Source organism: Octopus sinensis, linkage group LG9, assembly GCF_006345805.1.
Source record: "Octopus sinensis linkage group LG9, ASM634580v1, whole genome shotgun sequence".
Lineage (NCBI taxonomy): Eukaryota > Metazoa > Mollusca > Cephalopoda > Octopoda > Octopodidae > Octopus > Octopus sinensis.
Window position 1 is genome coordinate 49402885 of NC_043005.1, and position 20934 is coordinate 49423818.

Genomic DNA, 20934 nt, shown 5'->3' on the forward strand with positions numbered 1-20934 from the left:
CTGTACATCGATGGTTTAAGAAGTTCTGGTCTGGTGACTTTACTCTTGAAAATCAGCCCTGTGGTAGACCTGAGACCAAGGTGGATAATGATGAGCTGGAAACTGTAGTGGAAACATACATTTCAAACTATGGGAGAGTTAGCAGCAAGGTTTGATGTTTCAATTCCAACTATATTGGACCATCTGAAACAAACTGGCATGGTTAAGAAGCTGGAACACATGAAGTGAACAAGCATCAAATGGTACGTTATCTTGAAACTTGCTGTTCTTTGCTGTCACGGCATAAAAGCAAACCATTTTTGCATCTTATTGTTACATATGATGTAAAACAGATTCTTTTCAACAATAGCAAGCATTCTGCATGGTGGTTGGATAGAGACAAAGTGCCAAAACACAATCCAAAAAGAATATTAATCAAAAAAAGCTAATGGTATCTGTTTGATGGTCCAGCACTGGTGTCATTCGTTACAACTACATGAGACCTGGTAAGTCAATTACAGCAGATGTAGTCATCAATCAATTGGATGAAATGATGAGTGAACTTGTAATTAAACAACTACAACCAAGTTTAGTCAATAGAGACAGGCCAATTCTCTTGCAAGACAATGCTCGACCACATGTTGCACAAAGAACATTACTCAAGTTACAGGAACTGAACTTGGAAGTACTGTCATCCACCAGACCTTGCACCAACTGACTATCATGTTTTCCAGGCATTAGACAACTTTTTGCAAGGGAAAAAACTTCAAGTCTGAAGTTGTAAAAACAGCTTTACATGATTTCATCACCTCTTGCTCTCCAGAACTCTTTACTGCCGACATAAATAAGCTACCGGTAAAATGGCAAAATTGTGTTGATAATTTAGGTGCATACTTTGATAAAATTCATTGCATTTTCTTGAGATAAAGTAAAATGAACTTCCAGTTCAAAATCAGTCATTTCATTGTTAATGACCTGATATTTCTCTCTCTGTCTCTTCTTTTTCCCACTCTCAGAACTAAGTTGCATCATGAGAAAGGTTGTAGAGGTTTCCTTTCTCTAGAAATGGTAAAAGGTGTGCAATGGACAAACAAAGCTCTCCTCATATAAAGACAACAAAAACAAAAACAGAACAATGTCATATGCCAGTGGAAACATCCTAAGACAAGTGCAATTCTGCACAAGACAAAAATTAAGAAAACATTAAATACATGTTTACTATGAATAATATTTACCATAATATTTACAATAATATTTACTAGTGACCGAGGCCTTTGGAAATATGCTGTGCGTGAGAAGACTTGGCAGGACAAGTGAGTCCATCCCGTGTCCCTTCCTTGGACACGCAAAGACCTGTTGAGGCAAGTGAAGTCGAAATCGAACCCATGCCAACCTCCCTTCATTGGACACTAACTTGCTTGTGAAGACCTGTTGGGGCAAGTGAAATCGGAATCGAAATTAAACCAATCCTATCACTGGCCATATGTGTCGCAGCAAGACTCTGCTCCCTCTCACACAACCTGCATACTTCAGGAGTGGATTGCCACATGTTTCCATGATCATGTTACCTCTAACATTTGGCCTCTTCACTCTCCTGATTTAAACTCACTGCATTACTATGTCCGGAGTGTCATTGAGAAGAAGACCAACAAGTGTGCCCTCAATAACAAGGCTGTAAATGAGGCTCATGATGGCTTTATCAAATGGCTTTTGTGCTGCATATGTAAGAATATGTGTGCCAAATTCTATAAAAATATATTGGTTTTTCTAATAAATATTTTTGTTTCCCTTAAAGGCTTGTTCTCAAACAGCTGATGCACCTCCTATGAATATTATTTACAAATTTGTCTATATGAGTACAGTATTTATGAATATAATCTACTTTCAACTTTCAGGTATATGCTTCTGTCCATCACTATGCTGAATATTCAAAATCTGGAAATAGTGGAGACGCAGACAGGGATTCCATCACAAGTGATGTTTTATTTGCAGCTTCAGATAGTTTTGAAAATTTTGCAAGTAAAAACTTCCAGTTGAAAGATGCTCAACCTGACTGCTTCTCCAGAGCGCCTCTCTTAAATTCATTGCTTCCACCCAAAGATAAAAATACACACTTGGTAAATAAGCCTTTTATTCTTTATCTTCATGATATAATTTTGTTTGTAAATAATGCAATACATACATAAGTGCATGCTTATAGATATACATGTGTTCATACATGTATTCATGCATGAAGGCATACATAAATGCTTGCACCCATACATGCATGCATATCCATATAATGTATACTTACAAACATATGTATGTATGTATGTATGTACATACATGCATACATAAGTATGTATATATGTATCTATATTTTTTTTAGTAAATGTCTACCATTAGCTAACATAATCTCCATTCACATACACACACACACACACACAGATTTTACAGTTCCATTATAGGTAGGATCAACAAAAAAAGGAACCCACCCAGTGGGAGATAAATATCATTTAATGTACACAGTTACAAAAGAGCTACTAATAGGTATATGCTTTAAGACACATTCAATTGACAACTTTATGTAACAGTCCTAGGAGAAAGTTCTTCACTGCAACCTGTGTGAAAACACATACCAGGCTGTGAATGACACCACTAGATCACAGGACGCATACATTTCTGTAGTTGTTCCTATCTAAGGCATCACCTTTATCCTTGTAGTAGCTAACTATAATACTTATTTCTTTATTACCCACAAGGGGCTAAACACAGAGGGGACAAACAAGGACAGACATAGGTATTAAGTCGATTACATCGACCCCAGTGCGTAACTGGTACTTAATTTATCGACCCCGAAAGGATGAAAGGCAAAGTCGACCTCGGCGGAATTTGAACTCACAACGTAATGCAGACGAAATACCGCTAAGCATTTCGCCCGGCATGCTAACGATTCTGCTAGCTCGCCACCTTAGCTAACTATAATACTACTGTACCAGTCATTGGGGATGGTGCCTTCCTGAATAAACTGATTAATGATATTGGTGACTAAGCTGTATCTTACACCAGCAGAAATTTTAATCATCTCGGCAGTGATTCTTGATGGCCTTGGGGCTTTCCCTGTCTTCATGATCTTAATTGCCTTATCTATTATGCTGCTATCAACTGTGATGGCTGGTCCTTCAATTGGTTCCATGCATCTTTCTTCTCTGAGTCACTAAGTGTAAACATATCATTATCCATTTGCACACATTTCGCACCCACCACATCTCTATTTTCTCTGATACACTGCTTTGCAATCCTGAACACCTCACATCTCTGACCCTCATGCTGATGAACATTTGCAAATCTCTTACCTTCAGCTATTCCTTTTGCTATGTAAACCTGACGCCTAGCTGCCCTTTTGGCTACTTGATATAATTCTCTGCTTCCACCATTTTACCAATCTTTCCAGACCTGTCTTTTGCTTTTATAGCACTGTTTACCTCCTTGTTCCATCACCATGTCACCCTTGGTCCAGCTGGGACTCTGCACCAACCATATATTTCGTCTGTAGCTCTCAGTAGATTGTCCTGCAGTAACTTCCAATTGTCCTCGAAGCTATGTGTCCTCAACTCTTCCTTTCTTCCGCCAGAAGCTGCCATTAAGAAATCTCTAATTTTTTTTCTGTTTACTGGGTCTTTGAGCTTCCATAGTCTTCTTTTCCAGATTGATTTATTTCTCCAAGTCTTTCTAGCCCTAGTTCTGAAGGCACTAACTAGTAACCTATGTTGGTTTGTACACTCTTCACCTGGGAAAGATTTTGTATTTTTAAGCATTCAACTATCTAATTGCCTGATGAGGAGATCATGAATCTGGTTTTCTGAAGTTAATGTTGCAGATCATGAGATGATTTATATCACAGAACCCCAGTAGTTTTGTTCCCTCCTCATTTCTAGGTTCAAATCTACAGCCCCCATGCACTCCCTGGAATCCATGAAGTCACCAGCCACAATAACAAAGTCTCTGTCATTGTCATTGAGGTAGTCTGCAAAACGATCTCATAGAATTGGTCCTTCTGCTCATCAGTCAACCAAGACTGAGGAGCATAAGTAGAGATAAATGTAACTGTTGATTTATCTATGTTAAGTCTCATCTTAATTACCCTATTACATACTTTGACTACTTCAGTTACCTTATTTACCCACTTTTCTGCCAACAGTATGCCTACACCACCTACTCCATCCTTCCTGCCAACCTAGAAGAATTTGGATCTCTGTCTCTTACCTGTGAGGAATCTAGCTGAGGCTCTCCTCCATCATACTTCTTGCATACTACACACATCAATATGGCGTCACTCCAACATTTCAATAATCTCCCCACTCTTTCCTTTCATTGTGCCAACATTGATGGTAGCAGCCCAGAGATTGAGTACTTGGGAGTGGTAGCTGCAAGGTAGTTGTGGAAATTTTGTCCCACCATTTCATCCAATATCTAGAGCAAGCACCAATAAGAGATGAGGTGGGTATGAGAATAGGGAATGTATGTTGACCTGGAAGAGAAGAATAGGGTGGTTACATAGGACAGTTTAAGTATTATATGTCTAAATATATTTATATGAGGTACGCCTCATTTATATATGTGCGCCTGCATGAGGTTATAAAGATATAATCAAAATATGTACTCACACATAGAGCACATGAAGAGTATATGAGTTGCCAAGTGAAAATGTTAATGTACAAATTAAAATTGGTGGGCATAGCAGGTGTGCAAATTGGACATTAGGTACAGACCTTGTGCAAACTAAGTTAACACACCACATAGCAAGATGGGCTTAGAAGAAAAGCCATAGTATTTGATTATTATTATTATTATTATTATTATTATTATTATTATTATTATTATTATTATTATTTTTACCTCTGCCTTAGCGAAGGTGGAGGTATTGTTTTCAGTTGTGTTTGTTAGTTTGTTTGTCCATGGACAAGATATCTCAAGAACTGCTGGATGGACATGAATGAAACTTTCAGGAATGTTTGGCCTCATGACTGACATGAACTGATTAGATTTTGGGATCAATCTGGTACAAGACAAGGATTCTGAATTACTTGTTATTTTTACTGTATATGTATATATATGTATATGTATATATATATATATATATATATATATATATATATATATATATATATATAATATATATATATATATATATATATATATATATACATACATATACATACATGGTGCAGTCTTCTGCCTAGGTAGCCTCTATCAAACTGTTCATCCCATGTCAGCATGGAAAATGGATGGTAAATGATGATGATGATATATACTGTGCATTCAAAAGTTGGCTTCAGTCCCACTGAGGAGGACTTTGGGGATATGTCTTCTACTATAGTCCTGGGCTGAACAAAGCCTTGTGAGTGGATTTGATAGACAACTAAAAGATGCCTATCATATATATATATATATACATATATATATATATATATATATATATATATATATATATATATATATATATATATATATATATATACACGAAAGAAGGTTTGAAAATGCAATTTAAAAGATGTTTATTTACTTAACCGGTTTCACTCTTTGGAAAAAGATTGTCAAAAGTAACATAGAATATTATGAATTAAAAAAAAATTTACATAATTGCCACATTACATGTATATATACAGTCTTTGGTAACAGGGACATGTTAAGGACATTACAACAGTATGATGAGAATATTTGAAAAAATGGGCAGAAAAGAATAAAACAAATATATTATTAGAAGTTTGGTTGCGTTAATTATTGGTTGTTGCAAATTGCCACATTACATGTATATATACAGTCTTTGGTAACAGGGACATGTTAAGGACATAAGAAAGTACAACAGTATGATGAGAATATTTGAAAAAATGGGCAGAAAAGATTAAAACAAATATATTATACATCTCAGGGTCAGTACAGAATATTATGAATTCAAGGGACACGCACACTCACACCAGTCTCACCTCCATACAGGCACATATATACACACGCAGCACCATGTGTTTGTGAGAGTGTATGTATGTTCGTGCTCCTTGTTTTGACATAGATTAATGTTGCAAATGAATGTCATTCATTTTCAATATTCTGTAAAAACATGTCTGACCAAGAGGTGTATTGCTTTGCTTGGAAATAGTTAACGCTTGTCAATAGGTCGGGTATCAGTCCATAGAAAATCTACATCTATAAACTCAGTTTGACTGATGCAGACATGGAAAAGTGGACATTAAAATGCTGCTGCTGTTGACACATACATGTATGTATATCCACACACACACACACATATACATATATATCTTTTCAAACAAACTTATATACACACATATATATTGAATTTCTGATAATCCATTCTGCTGTGGTTTGTCAAATGCATTTAACCATAAAACTAAAATGAAAACACTGCTGAAAGTTTTCTAAGCTTTGGTTAGACTAATTAAATGTTTAATTTTTCTGTTTGTCAATGCTGTCTTAGTTAAACAAAAACTAACTACAATGTCACTTGTTACCTTACTTGAACACTGTGAAAACAAAATTGAAAGGTTAAATTATGTTCCTTTGCTTTGCAAGGAATTGAATAAACAAACTTCCCAGTCAATCAAGATAAAGTTAAATGAATACATTAAAGAAGAAAGGAAAAAAAATCTTTTTTCATTTTCTGTTAGCATTCTATAAAACAAACATATTTGCAGTTCATGTCACTACTTGTGATAGTTACAGTTTAAATTTAGTTTCAAAATTAAAGTTTGTTAATTTACCAGAGCTCTAAGCAATGGTGTTTAACTTCTTGATGCTTCTTAGCTTAGACATCTCACTTCACTGTTCCTTGTTGTTATTGTTAGTTCTAGATAAGCCTTGATCATGCTGACCCATGAACAAAGCAGTATGTTAGTCCTGGACTATAATATGTTTCCACAGGCTTTTGACTACATCACTGAACAATTAACCTGTTTCTACTGCCAATACCAAAAACACTTACTCTCTAAATAGATCTGGCACATTTTGTTGCTTTATTAAATCTAACTCATATCATTTAACATTCCTTTAGATCCTTAATTAGGTATTAGCTATCATTGCAAACTCTTTTAATTTCTTTTGTGATGTGTGGTAAGAAGTTTGCTTTCCAATCACATAGTTCCAGGTTCAGTCCCACTGCATGGTACGCTGGACAAATGTTTTCTACTGTAACCCCAGATAACCAAAGTTTTGTGAGTGGATTTGGTAGACAGGAAATGAAGGAAGCTTATTTCGTGTATATATGTATATATATATACATGTGTGTGTGTGTGTGTGTATATGTGTGTGTGATGGCATCATATAAAAACATCCAGTACACTCTGTAAAGTGGCTGGCATTTGGAAGGGCATCAAGCCATAGAGACAGTCCCAAAACAAATGACTGGAGCCTGGTGCAGCCCTCTGATTTTCCAGCTGCTGTCAAACCACCCAACCTATGCCAACATGGAAAATGGACATTAAATGATGATGTTGATGATATGTATATCTCTGTGTTTGTCCCCACCACTTCTTGACAATTGGTGTTCATTTATTTACATCCCTGTAACTTAGTAACAAAAGAAAAAATACCAATCTATAAAATATAAGAAGTATGATCATTTTGTTCGAGTAAAACACTTGAAGGTGGTGCCCCAGCATGGCCACAGCCCAGTGACTGAAAGAAATAAACAATAAAAAGATAAATGACAAAAGCACTCTGAATAGATTTTGCACATTTTGTTTATTAAATCTAATTCTTATCATTTAACATTCTCTTAGTTTCTGGTTTTGGTATTGACTATTATTGTAAACCCTTTTGTGATTTATTTAATATTTTGCAAGTTTATGAACTCAAATCCAAATTAAGATAAGGATGACTTGCATATGAAAAGGGTGAAGATGTTTACCTGTTTTAGTTTTGTGCATATGGACCATGTGACAGAATATGAAAAGTTGACATAGCTCGTTCTCTACATGTAATTATATTGATACAGTAGTTTTAACATGGAAAATATTTTCAATAACTATATTTTTGTATTTGTTAATTCTCTTTGTTTCTTTCTTATTACAGGCAGCCATGTCTTCATGGATAACCATTTTAAAAATAATGGGTGATTTTCCAGAGTATGATTACACATCTGTAAAAAGTATGGATGTATGTATTATTTCAATCTATATATTTCACATATAATATTTATTTAAAATTATGTAATTACACATAACATTTGTTATATGCATTATAAACTATATTAATTTTGTTTCTTTATATAAGACAATTTACATATAATGTACTGCATATACTATGCAACTAGTATATCTCTCTTTCAACCCATGTTAATGATCAACAACTGAAATGAATTAACGAGGAAATCTTTTACTTTAAGACACATATCAGCCATTCAAAAGCATAAAAAGACTTTTTACTTCACTTAATCCTTTAGCATTCAGATTATCTGTAAAATATAATGCTTATTTATTCACATTGTCATGAATTAATTATACATTATTTTGTAGATTTCAGATTTTGATAATCTGATTGTTTTATTTTTAGAATGACATTGCAGGGTAGTTGTGAGAGGCCTGATCTAGTCAGTTTGGAAACAAAACAGGTAAAATATTTGGGCCATGTGTGGCTAGTTTGAATGCTAAAGGGTTGAACATTCATTATTAGGTATCAAAATTTTCGTCACACTAACTGTGACTTGGTCACTGACATGATTACACAGCAACTACATCAAGACCAGATTGCAATTGGTGCAATGAAAATTTTAACACCAGATAATAAACGTTTAAGTGAAGTTAACAGTCTCTATGTGTCACTGAATGGCTGATATGTGTCTTCCATACTGCAATCATTTTAGTTTCAACACAGTCTCAGGTCAAATCAGTTGTCTGGCAATAACACCTTTGAAATTTTATTTTTAGCATTTCCCCAAATGCTTCAGAGACACTTAGCTAGTCGTTTCAGTGTCAATAAATACTGTAATCTTCAAGAGATGTTGGTAAGTTATAAATCATAAATACAATGTAGAATAGAGAACTGGTTTAAATATGGTCATGATTAATGAAAGTGAAAAAAAAACTTTGTATAAGATCTTACTTCCAGACACTGTTTCTCTCTCTCTTCTCTCTCTCTCTCTCTCTCTCTCTCTCTCTCTCTCTCTCTTTCACACACACACATACACAGATAGATCTCTGTTGGTTTTTTTGATGATGCAGTTGTTCAATTAATTGAATAGCATGCTCTTGAATTAAGCAGTTGAGCATTTCACAGACATGTGTATCCTTTTCATAATTCATTCCCTGAAGACAGGGAAAGCCCCTGGCCAATCAGGAATCACCACTGAGATGCTTAAAATATCTGGCAGTGTAGGCTATGGTCTAGTCACCCATATAGTTAATCAAGTGTAGCAGCATTATAGGCAACTGCTACAAAGGTAAAGGCAATACCTTACGTAGAAATAATTACAGAGGTATCAAATTGTTGGATCAAGTGCTGAAAGTTATGGAGAGTGTCATAATCCAACTAATTAGGGAGAGGGTTACTGTAGATGAGATGCAGTTTGATTTTGTGTTCAGGGAGAAGCACCCTGATGCTATATTTCTGGTAAGACAGCTGCAGGAGAAATACCTAGCCAAAGATAAACATCTGTACTTGGCTTTTGTTGACATGGAGAAAGCCTTTGACAAGGTCCCCTGGTCCCTTATCAGGTGGTCAATAAGGAAACTAGGGATAGATGAGTGGTTTGTAAGAGCTGTACAAGCCATGTACAGGAATGCTGTCAGTAAGCTGGGGGTTGGCAATGAGTATGGTGAAGAATTCAGGGTACAAGTAGGGGTTCACCAAGGATCAGTTCTCAGCCCCCTTTTGTTCATCATAGTCCTCCAGGCAATAACAGAAATTCGGGACAGGCTACCTCTGGGAATTTCTCTATGTTGATGACCTTGCTCTTATAGCTGAATCACTAACAGAACTGGAGAAGAAGTTTCAAGTGGGGAAGCAAGGTCTAGAATGAAAGGGCCTTAGAGTTAACCTAGCAAATACATAAGTGTTAGTAAGTAGGAAAGCAGACAAATCACAAATTCCTTCACGTAGTTGGCCCTGCTCAATCTGTAGAAAAGGTGTAGGTAGAAACTCCATAAGTTGTACCCAGCGTAAGCTATGGACACATAAGAGGTGCAGTAATATCAGAGTAAGGTTAACAGAGAAAATAGTTTTTGTGTGTGGAAGGTGCACAGGTACAATTAACACTAAAAATGTACAGAAAATAGATTTCATCATGTGCCAGGGTGGGAAACTAGAAGTAGTCAATAGCTTCAGTTACCTAGGTGACCAGGTCAGTAGCATTCAGAGTGAAAGGCAGACTGTGTGATGCCTGTGTCCAAACAGCCATACTACACTGCAGTGAAACAGGGGTTATGACTGCAGAGGACATGTGTAGGCTTGTAATAAATGAAGCTAGTATGCTTCGCTGGATGTGCAATGTCAGTGTACATGCACAACAGAGTGTAAACATCCTGAGAGAAAAGTTGGGCATAAGTGGTGTCAGATTTGCTATGCAAGAGAGATGACTGTGCTGGTATAGTCATGTGATGCATATGGATGAGGACAGCTGTGTGAAGAAGTGTCACACTCTCATGGTTGAGGGAACCTGTGGAAGAGGTAGACCCAAGAAGACATGGGACAAGGTGGTGAAATGCGATTTCTGAATGTTGGGTCTCATGAAGGCAATGACAAGTGACCAAGACCTTTGGTGGTATGCTGTGCTTGTAGTCATGGCTGATGCTAGTGTCACATAACTAGTCTATTGAAAGCACTCTTCAAACATTGGGTGATATGCTGTGCTTGTGAAGACCTGTCAAGCCATGTGAAATTGTAGTTGTGGTCGATGCCAGTGCTGTGTGACAGGCACCTGTGCTGGTGACATGTCAAAGCACAGTTCAAGAATTTTAATTCACTTGACGGAAACTTCTTTCTTCATGATGTAATTGATTTGTTTATCTATAAAAAATGCATCTGAAACAGCTGTAGTGAACCTAAACCCATTTGTGTTTTCATTTGTATAACTCAGTTGAACTCAGCATTGTGTTGTGAATGATTTAGAAATTCCAGACAACAATGTAACCTTCATTTCATTAAGTGATCTCAGCCTGATGATTAGCTATGATGAGCATAGTTGATTGCATAACAATTGCATCATGAGCTTCAGCTAGCTTGGAAACATATGAAGCATGCATTTTACTTGTTCTTCTCCCCCAATTTGGATTTTTATTCATATTTTTAGCAGCTTTATAGAAATTATCAGCAGCCATATAGAAATTATCAGCTAATTGAATTTCCTCACAATTTCAATACGGGAAAAAGTGTGTGACTCTCAATACCAATAAATTGTTATTGTATCTTATATACTATCCACTTTTTGTTCTCTATATCTGGCACTTACTACTTGAAGCTTACATTCTTCCTACACTCAGATCCCCGGATCACACATTTATACATACATACATACATACATACATACATACATACATACATACATACATACATACATACATACATACATACACACACACATATATATATATATATACACATACATATATATATATATATGTGTGTGTGTGTGTGTGTGTGTGTGTATGTATATATATTTGCATGTGTGTGTTCGTGTGTGTGCATGTGTGTGAGTGTGTGTGTGTGTGTGTGTATGCTCTTTCCTTTTCCCTATTCCTTTTCTGTCTTGCAAGTTACATAGCAAAAAAAAAGCATCTAGTACACACAGTAGTGTGTTTGACTCACCTGCTCTTATCAAATTGTCCAACCCATGCCATCATGGAAAACAGATGTTAGATGATGATAACAATGGTGTTAATGCTTGCATATACATTACATTAATGGAAGAAACACACATCCACACATTTATGAATTTGTAATTTTGTTTTCTTCCATTTCCCAGAGCCGACCAATACCATTCAATTTCATCAGGGAACACTTTGCCAAGAAGTACTCTAAAAAGGATATTGATGATGCAATAAAGAAATATGAAGAGCTGGTGGGTATAAATTTCAGATTAATGTCACAAACATTTAGTTTATATATCCTTGGTCACTGTGCTTTTCTATGTCAGTCAGTGATAAAGGTCAAATGCAAACATACACACACACATGCACACATAATAGCTTCTTTCAGTTTCTGCTTACCAAATCCATTCAGAAGGCTTTGGTCAGCCAGGATTATAGTATAGGTGCTACACAGTTGGACTGGACACAGAACAATGTGGTTGGGAAGCAAACTTCTTACCACACAATGACCATATATTTTCGATTCTGATTGCTGCTGTGGTCTTGAAGAAGGTAATAGAGAACAATTCCAGTGTTCTGCACTGCCCAAATCTTCTAAATGAGCTTTGCTATTGCATATCACTCTTGGTTTTGAATACAAACTGTCTGAATGGGATGTGTCATATTTCATCCCATTTTAAACTCAGCCATCAGATCAGGAGAATATTTTTACCTGACAGGGACAGATTACATATAATGACATGATAAGATGACAATAGGTGTACAAACATTCTCTTGAACTGTATTATTTTGTCTCAGTCATGGTAGAGAGTCATATAAAATGTTTTAATATGTCAGAGCATTTCAAGATTATTCAAAGTGTTGGATTAAGAGTAGTATCATTTTAAATTTCAACACACAACAGTCTGTGTTCAAATTTTGCTGTTGTCAACTTTGTCTTTTTATCTCTTTGTTGATAAATTAGGAATTGACTAAATCAATTGAATATATCTATTTCGTGCAAACTCTGGCCTTGTCATATGTTTAAAACAATGAATATGTTCCTGATTTATGTAATATTATTAATCAAAAACAATGACAGAAATATTTCTTTTTAATTAATTTATAAAGGGTGTCAACCCACAAACTGATTGTACAAGCGTTCCTTTCCTGTTTCCTGGACAGCAAGTCCTTGACCACATTCAATTTCTGTGCTGTCTTGGCATGTTGAAGAATAGTCTCAGGTAAGTTTCTTAAATGGTAACATTTCTATATATGAATATTTGACATCATACACATGTATATATCATCATTTATAGGTTTCATATTCCATTTTGTTTTGTTTCATACACAGGTAGACTGCATTTAAATATGTTCACCCAAACATAATATAGATAGTTGAGGGAAGGACTATATATAATTTAATATATCTTATTTTGGGTTACCTAGCACAAAGGTTCTCTTCTGGTATCCATTCTATTGCAAACAATCAGACCAGCTATTTAGATAATTTGATATCTTGATGTGTAGCTTTCTTATTGAAGCAATGGACAAGTCAGAGTTGTACATCCCGTCTCCTTTTTCCCGCAATCAAACTCAGGGGCTCAACAAGGAAGATTGTGGGTACTTTGTTTCTTTCTCTAAGTTTTAATGTTTTACTGTTCTTTGACCAAAAATCTCTTTGAAATCAATATATGTTTCATTATTCATTGGCATTGTGAAAGTGATGACCTAGTGGTCAGAGTGTTGCACTCGTGATCATAAGATCAGGTTTTTGATTCCCTTATTGAGTGGGTAATGTGTTGTCTTCTTGAGCAAAACATATCAGTTCATGTTGCACCAGTTGGCTCAGCTCTAAATGAATAACCCAGCAACAGACTGGCATCCCCTTCAGAGAAGATGTGATCTTGGTCACTTATACACTATGGAAACCAGGCAGCAAGCCCTGTAAGTCCTAGGACTTGAGACAGTGTCTATTTTTATCCACTGGCCTTAATAAAGTAAACACTATTGATTTATTTAAGTATATTTCATAAGACAATATAGTTATATATATTTTTCTTTACTACCCAGAAGGGGCTAAACACAGAGGGGATGAACAAGGACAGACAAACGGACTAAATCGATTACATCGACCCCAGTGCGTAACTGGTACTTAATTTATCGACCCCGAAAGGATGAAAGGCAAAGTCGACCTCGGCGGAATTTGAACTCAGAACGTAACGGCAGACGAAATACGGCTACGCATTTCGCCCGGCGTGCTAACGGTTCTGCCAGCTCGCTGCCTTAATATAGTTATATATAATGTAGTTAACATATGTCATTAAGGTCTTGAGCTGGCAGAATCATTAGCATACCAAGCTGAGTGCTTAGTGGTATTTCATCCATCTTTACATTCTGTTCATTAAGGTCGACTTTGCCTTTCATCCATTTGGGGTTGATAAAATAAACACTGGGGTCAATGTAGTTGACTTACCCCCATTCTTGAAATTACTGGCCTTGTGCTAAAATTTGAAACCAAGATATAAAGTCAGTGTGCTTTGGAAAGAAAAGGAAACAAGTAAAACTTCAACAGCATTCAGAATAATAAAAGTCAAAACCAAAGTGCTGAGACTATTGCATGAAAACTGACTGAGTATATATGACAAGAATTCTTATTGTGTGTATACATAGATATATGATGGTGTTGCTGTTTATCTCGAAATCATTCCTGATTGAGCTGGTCTATGATCGAAAGCAAGCTAGACTCGACAATTTTGTCTCTTTAGGGATATCTAAGATTATATCTAATGTGCCCTTCCCTTTTATGATTTGATGGAAATTTGTCTATTATTTCTAGCAGGTAAAATGAATATGTAGAGGCTTCCTCATTGATTTACATAGATGTATGTTTGTATATGTAGTGCAAGTATGAATGGAATTCTGGTTTTATCCTACAAATTTTATACCATTAATAAACGAGCTGGTTTCTAGCCCAGAAACAAGGTTCTTTCACCAGAATTTAAGCATCAACTTGAAAATCATATATATATATATATGGAGATGCAATGGACCAGTGGTTAGGGCAGCAAACTCGCGGTCGGAGGATTGTGGTTTCAATTCCCAAACCGGTTGTTGTGTGTGTTTGTTGACCGAAAACACCTAAGAGCTCCATGAGGCTCCGGCAAGGGATGATGGCGACCCCTGTTGTACTCTTTCGCCACAGCTTTCTCTCGCTATCTCTTCCTGTTTCCTGAGTTACAATGTGATGGACTGGTGTCCCGTCCTGTTGCGGGGAACACATACGCAACAGAAACTGGGAAACCAGGCCCATGAGCCTGGTTAGGCTTGAAAAGGGCGACATTTATCATTATATATATATATATATATATATATATATATGATTGTGTGTGTGTGTATGTGTTTATGGATAGATGAATATATTTACACATTGATGCAGTGCATGTGTGGACCTTGTTTTGGCATAAGTATATGTACATACAAGGTTTGTAAATCTATACGAGTGTGCATACACCAATTATAGGTTAAGGTTCTGGAATATCCTACATATTTTTTATATGTGTGAATGTATACATGCATGTAAGATTATATACATTGCATACATATGTATTTATCCGCATGTGTATGTATGAATGTATGTACGTATACAAGCATATGTATGTATGCATGTCAGTATGTATGTATGAATATATGTATGTGCATGAATGCACATACCTCTGGCTACAAATATGCAGTTATTATACAAATTCAAAGCAACATAACCTGATTGTCAAAATGTTATTGTTTGTCAGAAAAGACTGTCAATGAATGCCTGACGCCAGTTGAGCTGGGGTGAATCATCAGCAATAAACTTCAAAACTTCAATGATACTGTCTTGGGTAAACAAGGCCTAGATATTTTACACACACACTCACACATACACACATGAACGCACACACGCACACACACACACACACACACACACACACACACATATGTATACATATCATCATCAACATCATTTAATGTTTGCTTTTCATGCTAGCATACTTGTATAAGCATACATGTATAAACATACATGTATAAACATATATATAGAGAGAGCATATTACTCTACCTCCGGTATTCAAGTACTATTTTTTCCACTTTGTTTCGCATTTATGTGCATACTCAGGTATAAATGCACACACACACACACGCACACACACACACACACACACACACACACACACACACACAAACACACACACACATACACACATACACACACACATGTATATATAATATAAAAGGATAAAATTGTTAAAAATGTTATTAGTGGGCAGTATATAAAAATATACCCCAATTAAAGTGAAATCATAAATACAATTATGATTAAAGGCATAGAAAAAATTTCTTACCTATATGCTGAAAGGAGTTGCTAAATTGTCAAACCACATTAAATATTATGACTATTATGTAATAATAATAGTGATGATATTTAATGTGGTTCGATGATTTAGTATCTCCTTTCAGCATATAGGCAAGAAATTTTTCTATGTCCTGAATTATAATCATATATATATATATATACTGGAGTAAGCACATAAATGTGAAACAAGGTGGAAAAAAGAGTCCGACGAACAGGAACGTGAAACTCCAAGTAACAGCTTTTGTTATATTTCTGCTGCTATTAATAAAGTGTGTATATATATATATATATATATATATATATATTATATATATATATATATATATATATATATATGTATGTATGTATGTATATTACATATATATTTACATACACACACACACACACACACACTCACATATATATATGCATATATATGCACATACTTATAAATATATAACTTTATATACACACAAACACTCATGTATATGTACGTGTGTGTATCTATCTATCTATCTATCTATCTATCTATCTATATATATATATATAGAGAGAGAGAGGGAGATAGATAGATACACACACATACATATATATGTATGCGTGTGTGTTTGTTTTATGTTTGTGTGTTAGTGCATGGGTGTCCATGTGTGTGTGTGTGTGTGTGTGCATGCACATGTGCATGCTCTTTTCTTTGTGCACAGATATTTACTACATCCTGTCTTTTTGAATAACTTGAATGTCTCAAGCAGGTCACTTGAATGGCAGGATATCACAATTCTTAACCTATTTCAAAATGGTAATCACTGAATTAACATTGAAATTTGTACTTGTTCTCGGTCATAGTGAGCACACTAGGTACACATGCTTTCTAAAGAATCAAATCACATACAAAAGTTCCCTTTAGAACTGAATAACAATCTTTATTTCTCTTTTCTTCTGCCTTTCCTTTCAATTAATCTTTCTCTGAAGGAATTTTTGCTGTCTATAAGTATAAAAGTTTTATTTTAAAGGCTTCTAATATTGCTACACCTCTTATGTGTCAGTAGCTTACTCTGGGTACATCTTAGGGAGTGTCACTTTGTGACACTTTGAAGAACAAATTATTGGTGTATTAGGCATTTTTGTTCTTGAGCCTCAAGACTCATAAGATTGGTTGCCCTGTGACTGAGATCATCTCATTTCCGTGAACAGGACACCAGTCCATTGCATAGTGCAAGGCCAGCAATATTTGAGGGAGAGGACAAGCTGATTACCTCAGTCCCAGTATTCGACTGGTACCTTATTTTATCACCCCACAAAGACAGTTTACCTCATTATAATTTGAACTCAGAATGTAGAGAGCTGGAAGAAATGCTACTAAGCATTTTGTCTGATGTGCTAATGATTCTGGACCATAGGACATTGATGACTATTTTTCTCTGTTCTTGACTCTGGGATGTCCTCTTCCAGGTCTTGTTGATTTTTAATTGTCAGTGATGCTTCCATAACTTGGCATTTTTCTTAGTAAGGATGTTGGCTGAATGCAATCCCCTTTTTACTTCTAAGAAGAGGTGGTCCATATTAGTCTGGCTTCTATCTTTTGATCTGTCCAGTATATGAGGCCCTATCAGGATATTATGCTCTGCTAGTATAGCACTCAGGGTCAACCAAAATACACAAGCCACCACATCACAACAAACAGTGGATCTTGTGGTGGCTTGAGATAGAGCAGGCTTCTATAAAGCAACTGGGAGTTAGGAGGTGGTATTAAATAGGATTACAGATTCGATTTACTATTGAAGAATGAGCAAAATCTATCCACACAATTTTTGCCTACCCAGCTACATTCTTGTGGTGTGTTTGATTCAAGGCTGTGGTTGAAAATCAATTCCCCAGTTACAACCCAAATTAGAAATATTATGACAGAAATTCAACTTTTCCTTTTCATTAGTCTTTTACTTGTTTCAGTCATAGGACTACGGCCATGCTGGTGCACTGTCTTCAATGATTCAGTTGAACAAATTGAGTCCAATACCTTCTTTTTAAAGTCTGGTACTTGTTGTATGATTGTTCTTTTTGTTGAACTTCTAAGTTATAGGGATGTAAACAAACCAACACTGGTTGTCGAGTGGTGGTGGGAAACACATACACAGACAAACTCACACACACACACACACACACACACACATGCACACACATTCATGTTGAATGGTCTGCTCGATGGGTAATGTCAGTGTGCATGCACGACAGAGTGTAAATGATTTAAGAGGAAAACTGGGTATAAGAGGCAGCAAATGTTGTGTGCAAGAGAGAGGACTATGCTGATTTGGTCATGTGATGCATATGGATGAGGACAGCTGTGCTGAGCTCTAATTTTGGTGGGCATCTACGGATGGTGTAGACCCAAGAAGACATGGAACAAAGTGATGAGAGAGGATTTTTGGACTCAGGGCCCAGGGCCTCACTGAAGAAATGACAAAGGAGTGGAAGATATGGCCATTTGCTGTGCTAGATAAAATGCATCAAGCTAAGTAAAATCACTGTTTTCCACTCATGCAGGCTTGTGCTTTCAAGTGCTGGTGCCACGTAAAAAGCACCCATGTCAGTGCTGCATAAATGCACCCGTGCCGGTGGCATGTAAAAAGCACATTCTGTTAAGTAGTTGATATTAGGAAGGGCATCCAACCATAGAAACCATGCCACAACAGACAATTTGGGTTTGGACAGCTACCTGCTTGCCAGCTCCATGTCATACCATCCAACCCATACCAGCATGGAAAGCAGATATTAAACAATGATGATGATATATATATATATATATATATATATATGTGTATATTGGCAGGGCTGGCCAGCTAGGTAGCCGGCCAGAATGCTAGAAGAAGATCATCAACGATCAAACTACAAGGGAAATTCTCTAGAGGAAGAATTCAGCGAACACCAGAACCAACTTTGGCGGGCAGGACATATGAAAAATTAAATAAATAACAGACTTAAATGCATACCCCGGTTTCGGTCTTAACAAAAGAATTACTTGCATAAATCAAGTCTCCATGACTTCTTCAGTACATTCGGTCCTCGTGATGCAAACCGCAAGACTAACCCCAGCTCTCTGTGTCAAGACAGACACGTGCTTAGTCTTACTGATTACATCGGGAATAAAATTTCAAATGTCTTGGTTCTGGCGCGCTGAGAGACTCCTGAAGCGAAGGGCTGCAGTGAATAATTCACTGCGGATAGTGCTTACAACTAGGGAACGTATTTATTTAAATATTTAAAAATTGAGGGAGATAAATTAATATTAATTTTAATATCAATTTAAAACCAGTAGTCCAGCATTCAAAAAATCTGAGGAGTCAGAGAAAATTCAAATATATGTGTATATTGGCAGGGCTGGCCAGCTAGGTAGCCGGCCAGATATATATATACTGAACTTCACAGAACTTCCCGCCGCTAATGGTCATATCTACATACCGAAATCTACCGGTAAATAATTGTTGGTTGTCTGAAAAACCATCAAAGAATTATTTACCCTTATTATTATTATTATATATATATATATATATATATATACCGGAGTAAACACATAAATGTGAAACTGTTTTGTTGAATTTTCTGCTGCTTTAAATAAAGTATATATATATATATATATATAATATATATATATGTGTGTGTGTGTGTGTGTGTCCTTGGCCTAGGGCTAAAGTAGAAGACTCTTGCATGGTGCTATACAGTGGGACTGAACCTTACCTGCACCTAGTGTAAATATATATTAAATATGCCAATAACATTTCAAAGTAAAATATTGCATCAGTTCTGAATACTGTTACCATTTTATTTTCTTAAACAGAGATGAAATATTCTGTCAAATTTTGAAACAAATGACCCAAAATCCCTCACAGAACAGTTTATCTCGTGGATGGCTGCTACTCTTCCTCATTGTTGGTATCTTCCACCCAACCGAAACAGTATGTAGACCTTGAGATCTTTATGATTTCCTTTTGCTAACAATACCTCTTAAAGTTTATATCAAAGCTAAATTCATCTCTTTCAGCATCTCTTTTTTGTTTTTTAACTTTTTATTTTATATATTTACTACTACTATTGCTGCTGCGGCTGCTGTTAATTTGATCTGGCAGAATCGTTAGAGCATCAAGAAAAATGCTACACAATATTTCTTTCAGCTCTTTATATTCTCAGTTAAAATTTCATTGAGGTCAACTTGGATTTTGTCTCACCAGAGTTGTTAAAGTAAAGTACTAGTTAAGTTTTGAGATCAGTAGTATTAACCAATTCTCTCCCCTCAAATATGCTGGCCTTGTGCCTAAATGAGAAACCAACATCCTTATCAATATAATTATTAGGGCAGCAAGCTAGCAGAATCATTAACACATCAGACAAAGTGCTTAGAAGCATTTCTGCCATAACGTTCTGAGTTGAAACTCTACCAAAGCTGACTTTGCTTTTTCATCCTTTTAGAGTCAATAGAATGAGTACCAGTTGAGCAGTCCCATTGCGTGATACCTTGAGTAAGTGTCTTCTAGTATAGTCCCAGGCTGGCTAATACCTTGTGAGTAAATTTGGTAAACAGGAACTGTGTGGAAGCCTGTTGTACACACATATTTGTGTGTGTGTATCTTTTTGGTTGCAATTGTCCCCTCTCATTGATTGGTTTGTTGACATCCCCAGTGTGGCAAAAGAGACTGCCTGAGTATGTACCACACTTAAAAATAAGTACTAGGGTCAATTTGTTTCACTAAAAGCCCTTCCCGTTGGTGCTCCAGCATGACCACAGTCCAATGATGGAAACGATTAAAATCATCATCATCATCA

At 36.1% G+C, this 20934-nt stretch overlaps 1 protein-coding gene across 2 annotated transcripts in view; it reads left to right on the plus strand.

Annotated features, from left to right (window-relative positions):
* LOC115215798 (myosin-VIIa) overlaps positions 1–20934 on the plus strand; it is a 101917-nt gene that overhangs the window by 23914 nt on the left and 57069 nt on the right. For both annotated transcript variants that reach the window (XM_036505950.1, XM_029785100.2), the window contains 5 exons: positions 1875–2096; positions 8044–8127; positions 11930–12025; positions 12885–12997; positions 19952–20069. In XM_036505950.1, the coding sequence (XP_036361843.1) occupies positions 1875–2096; positions 8044–8127; positions 11930–12025; positions 12885–12997; positions 19952–20069 (633 nt within the window). The remainder of the gene's footprint in view (positions 1–1874; positions 2097–8043; positions 8128–11929; positions 12026–12884; positions 12998–19951; positions 20070–20934) is intronic.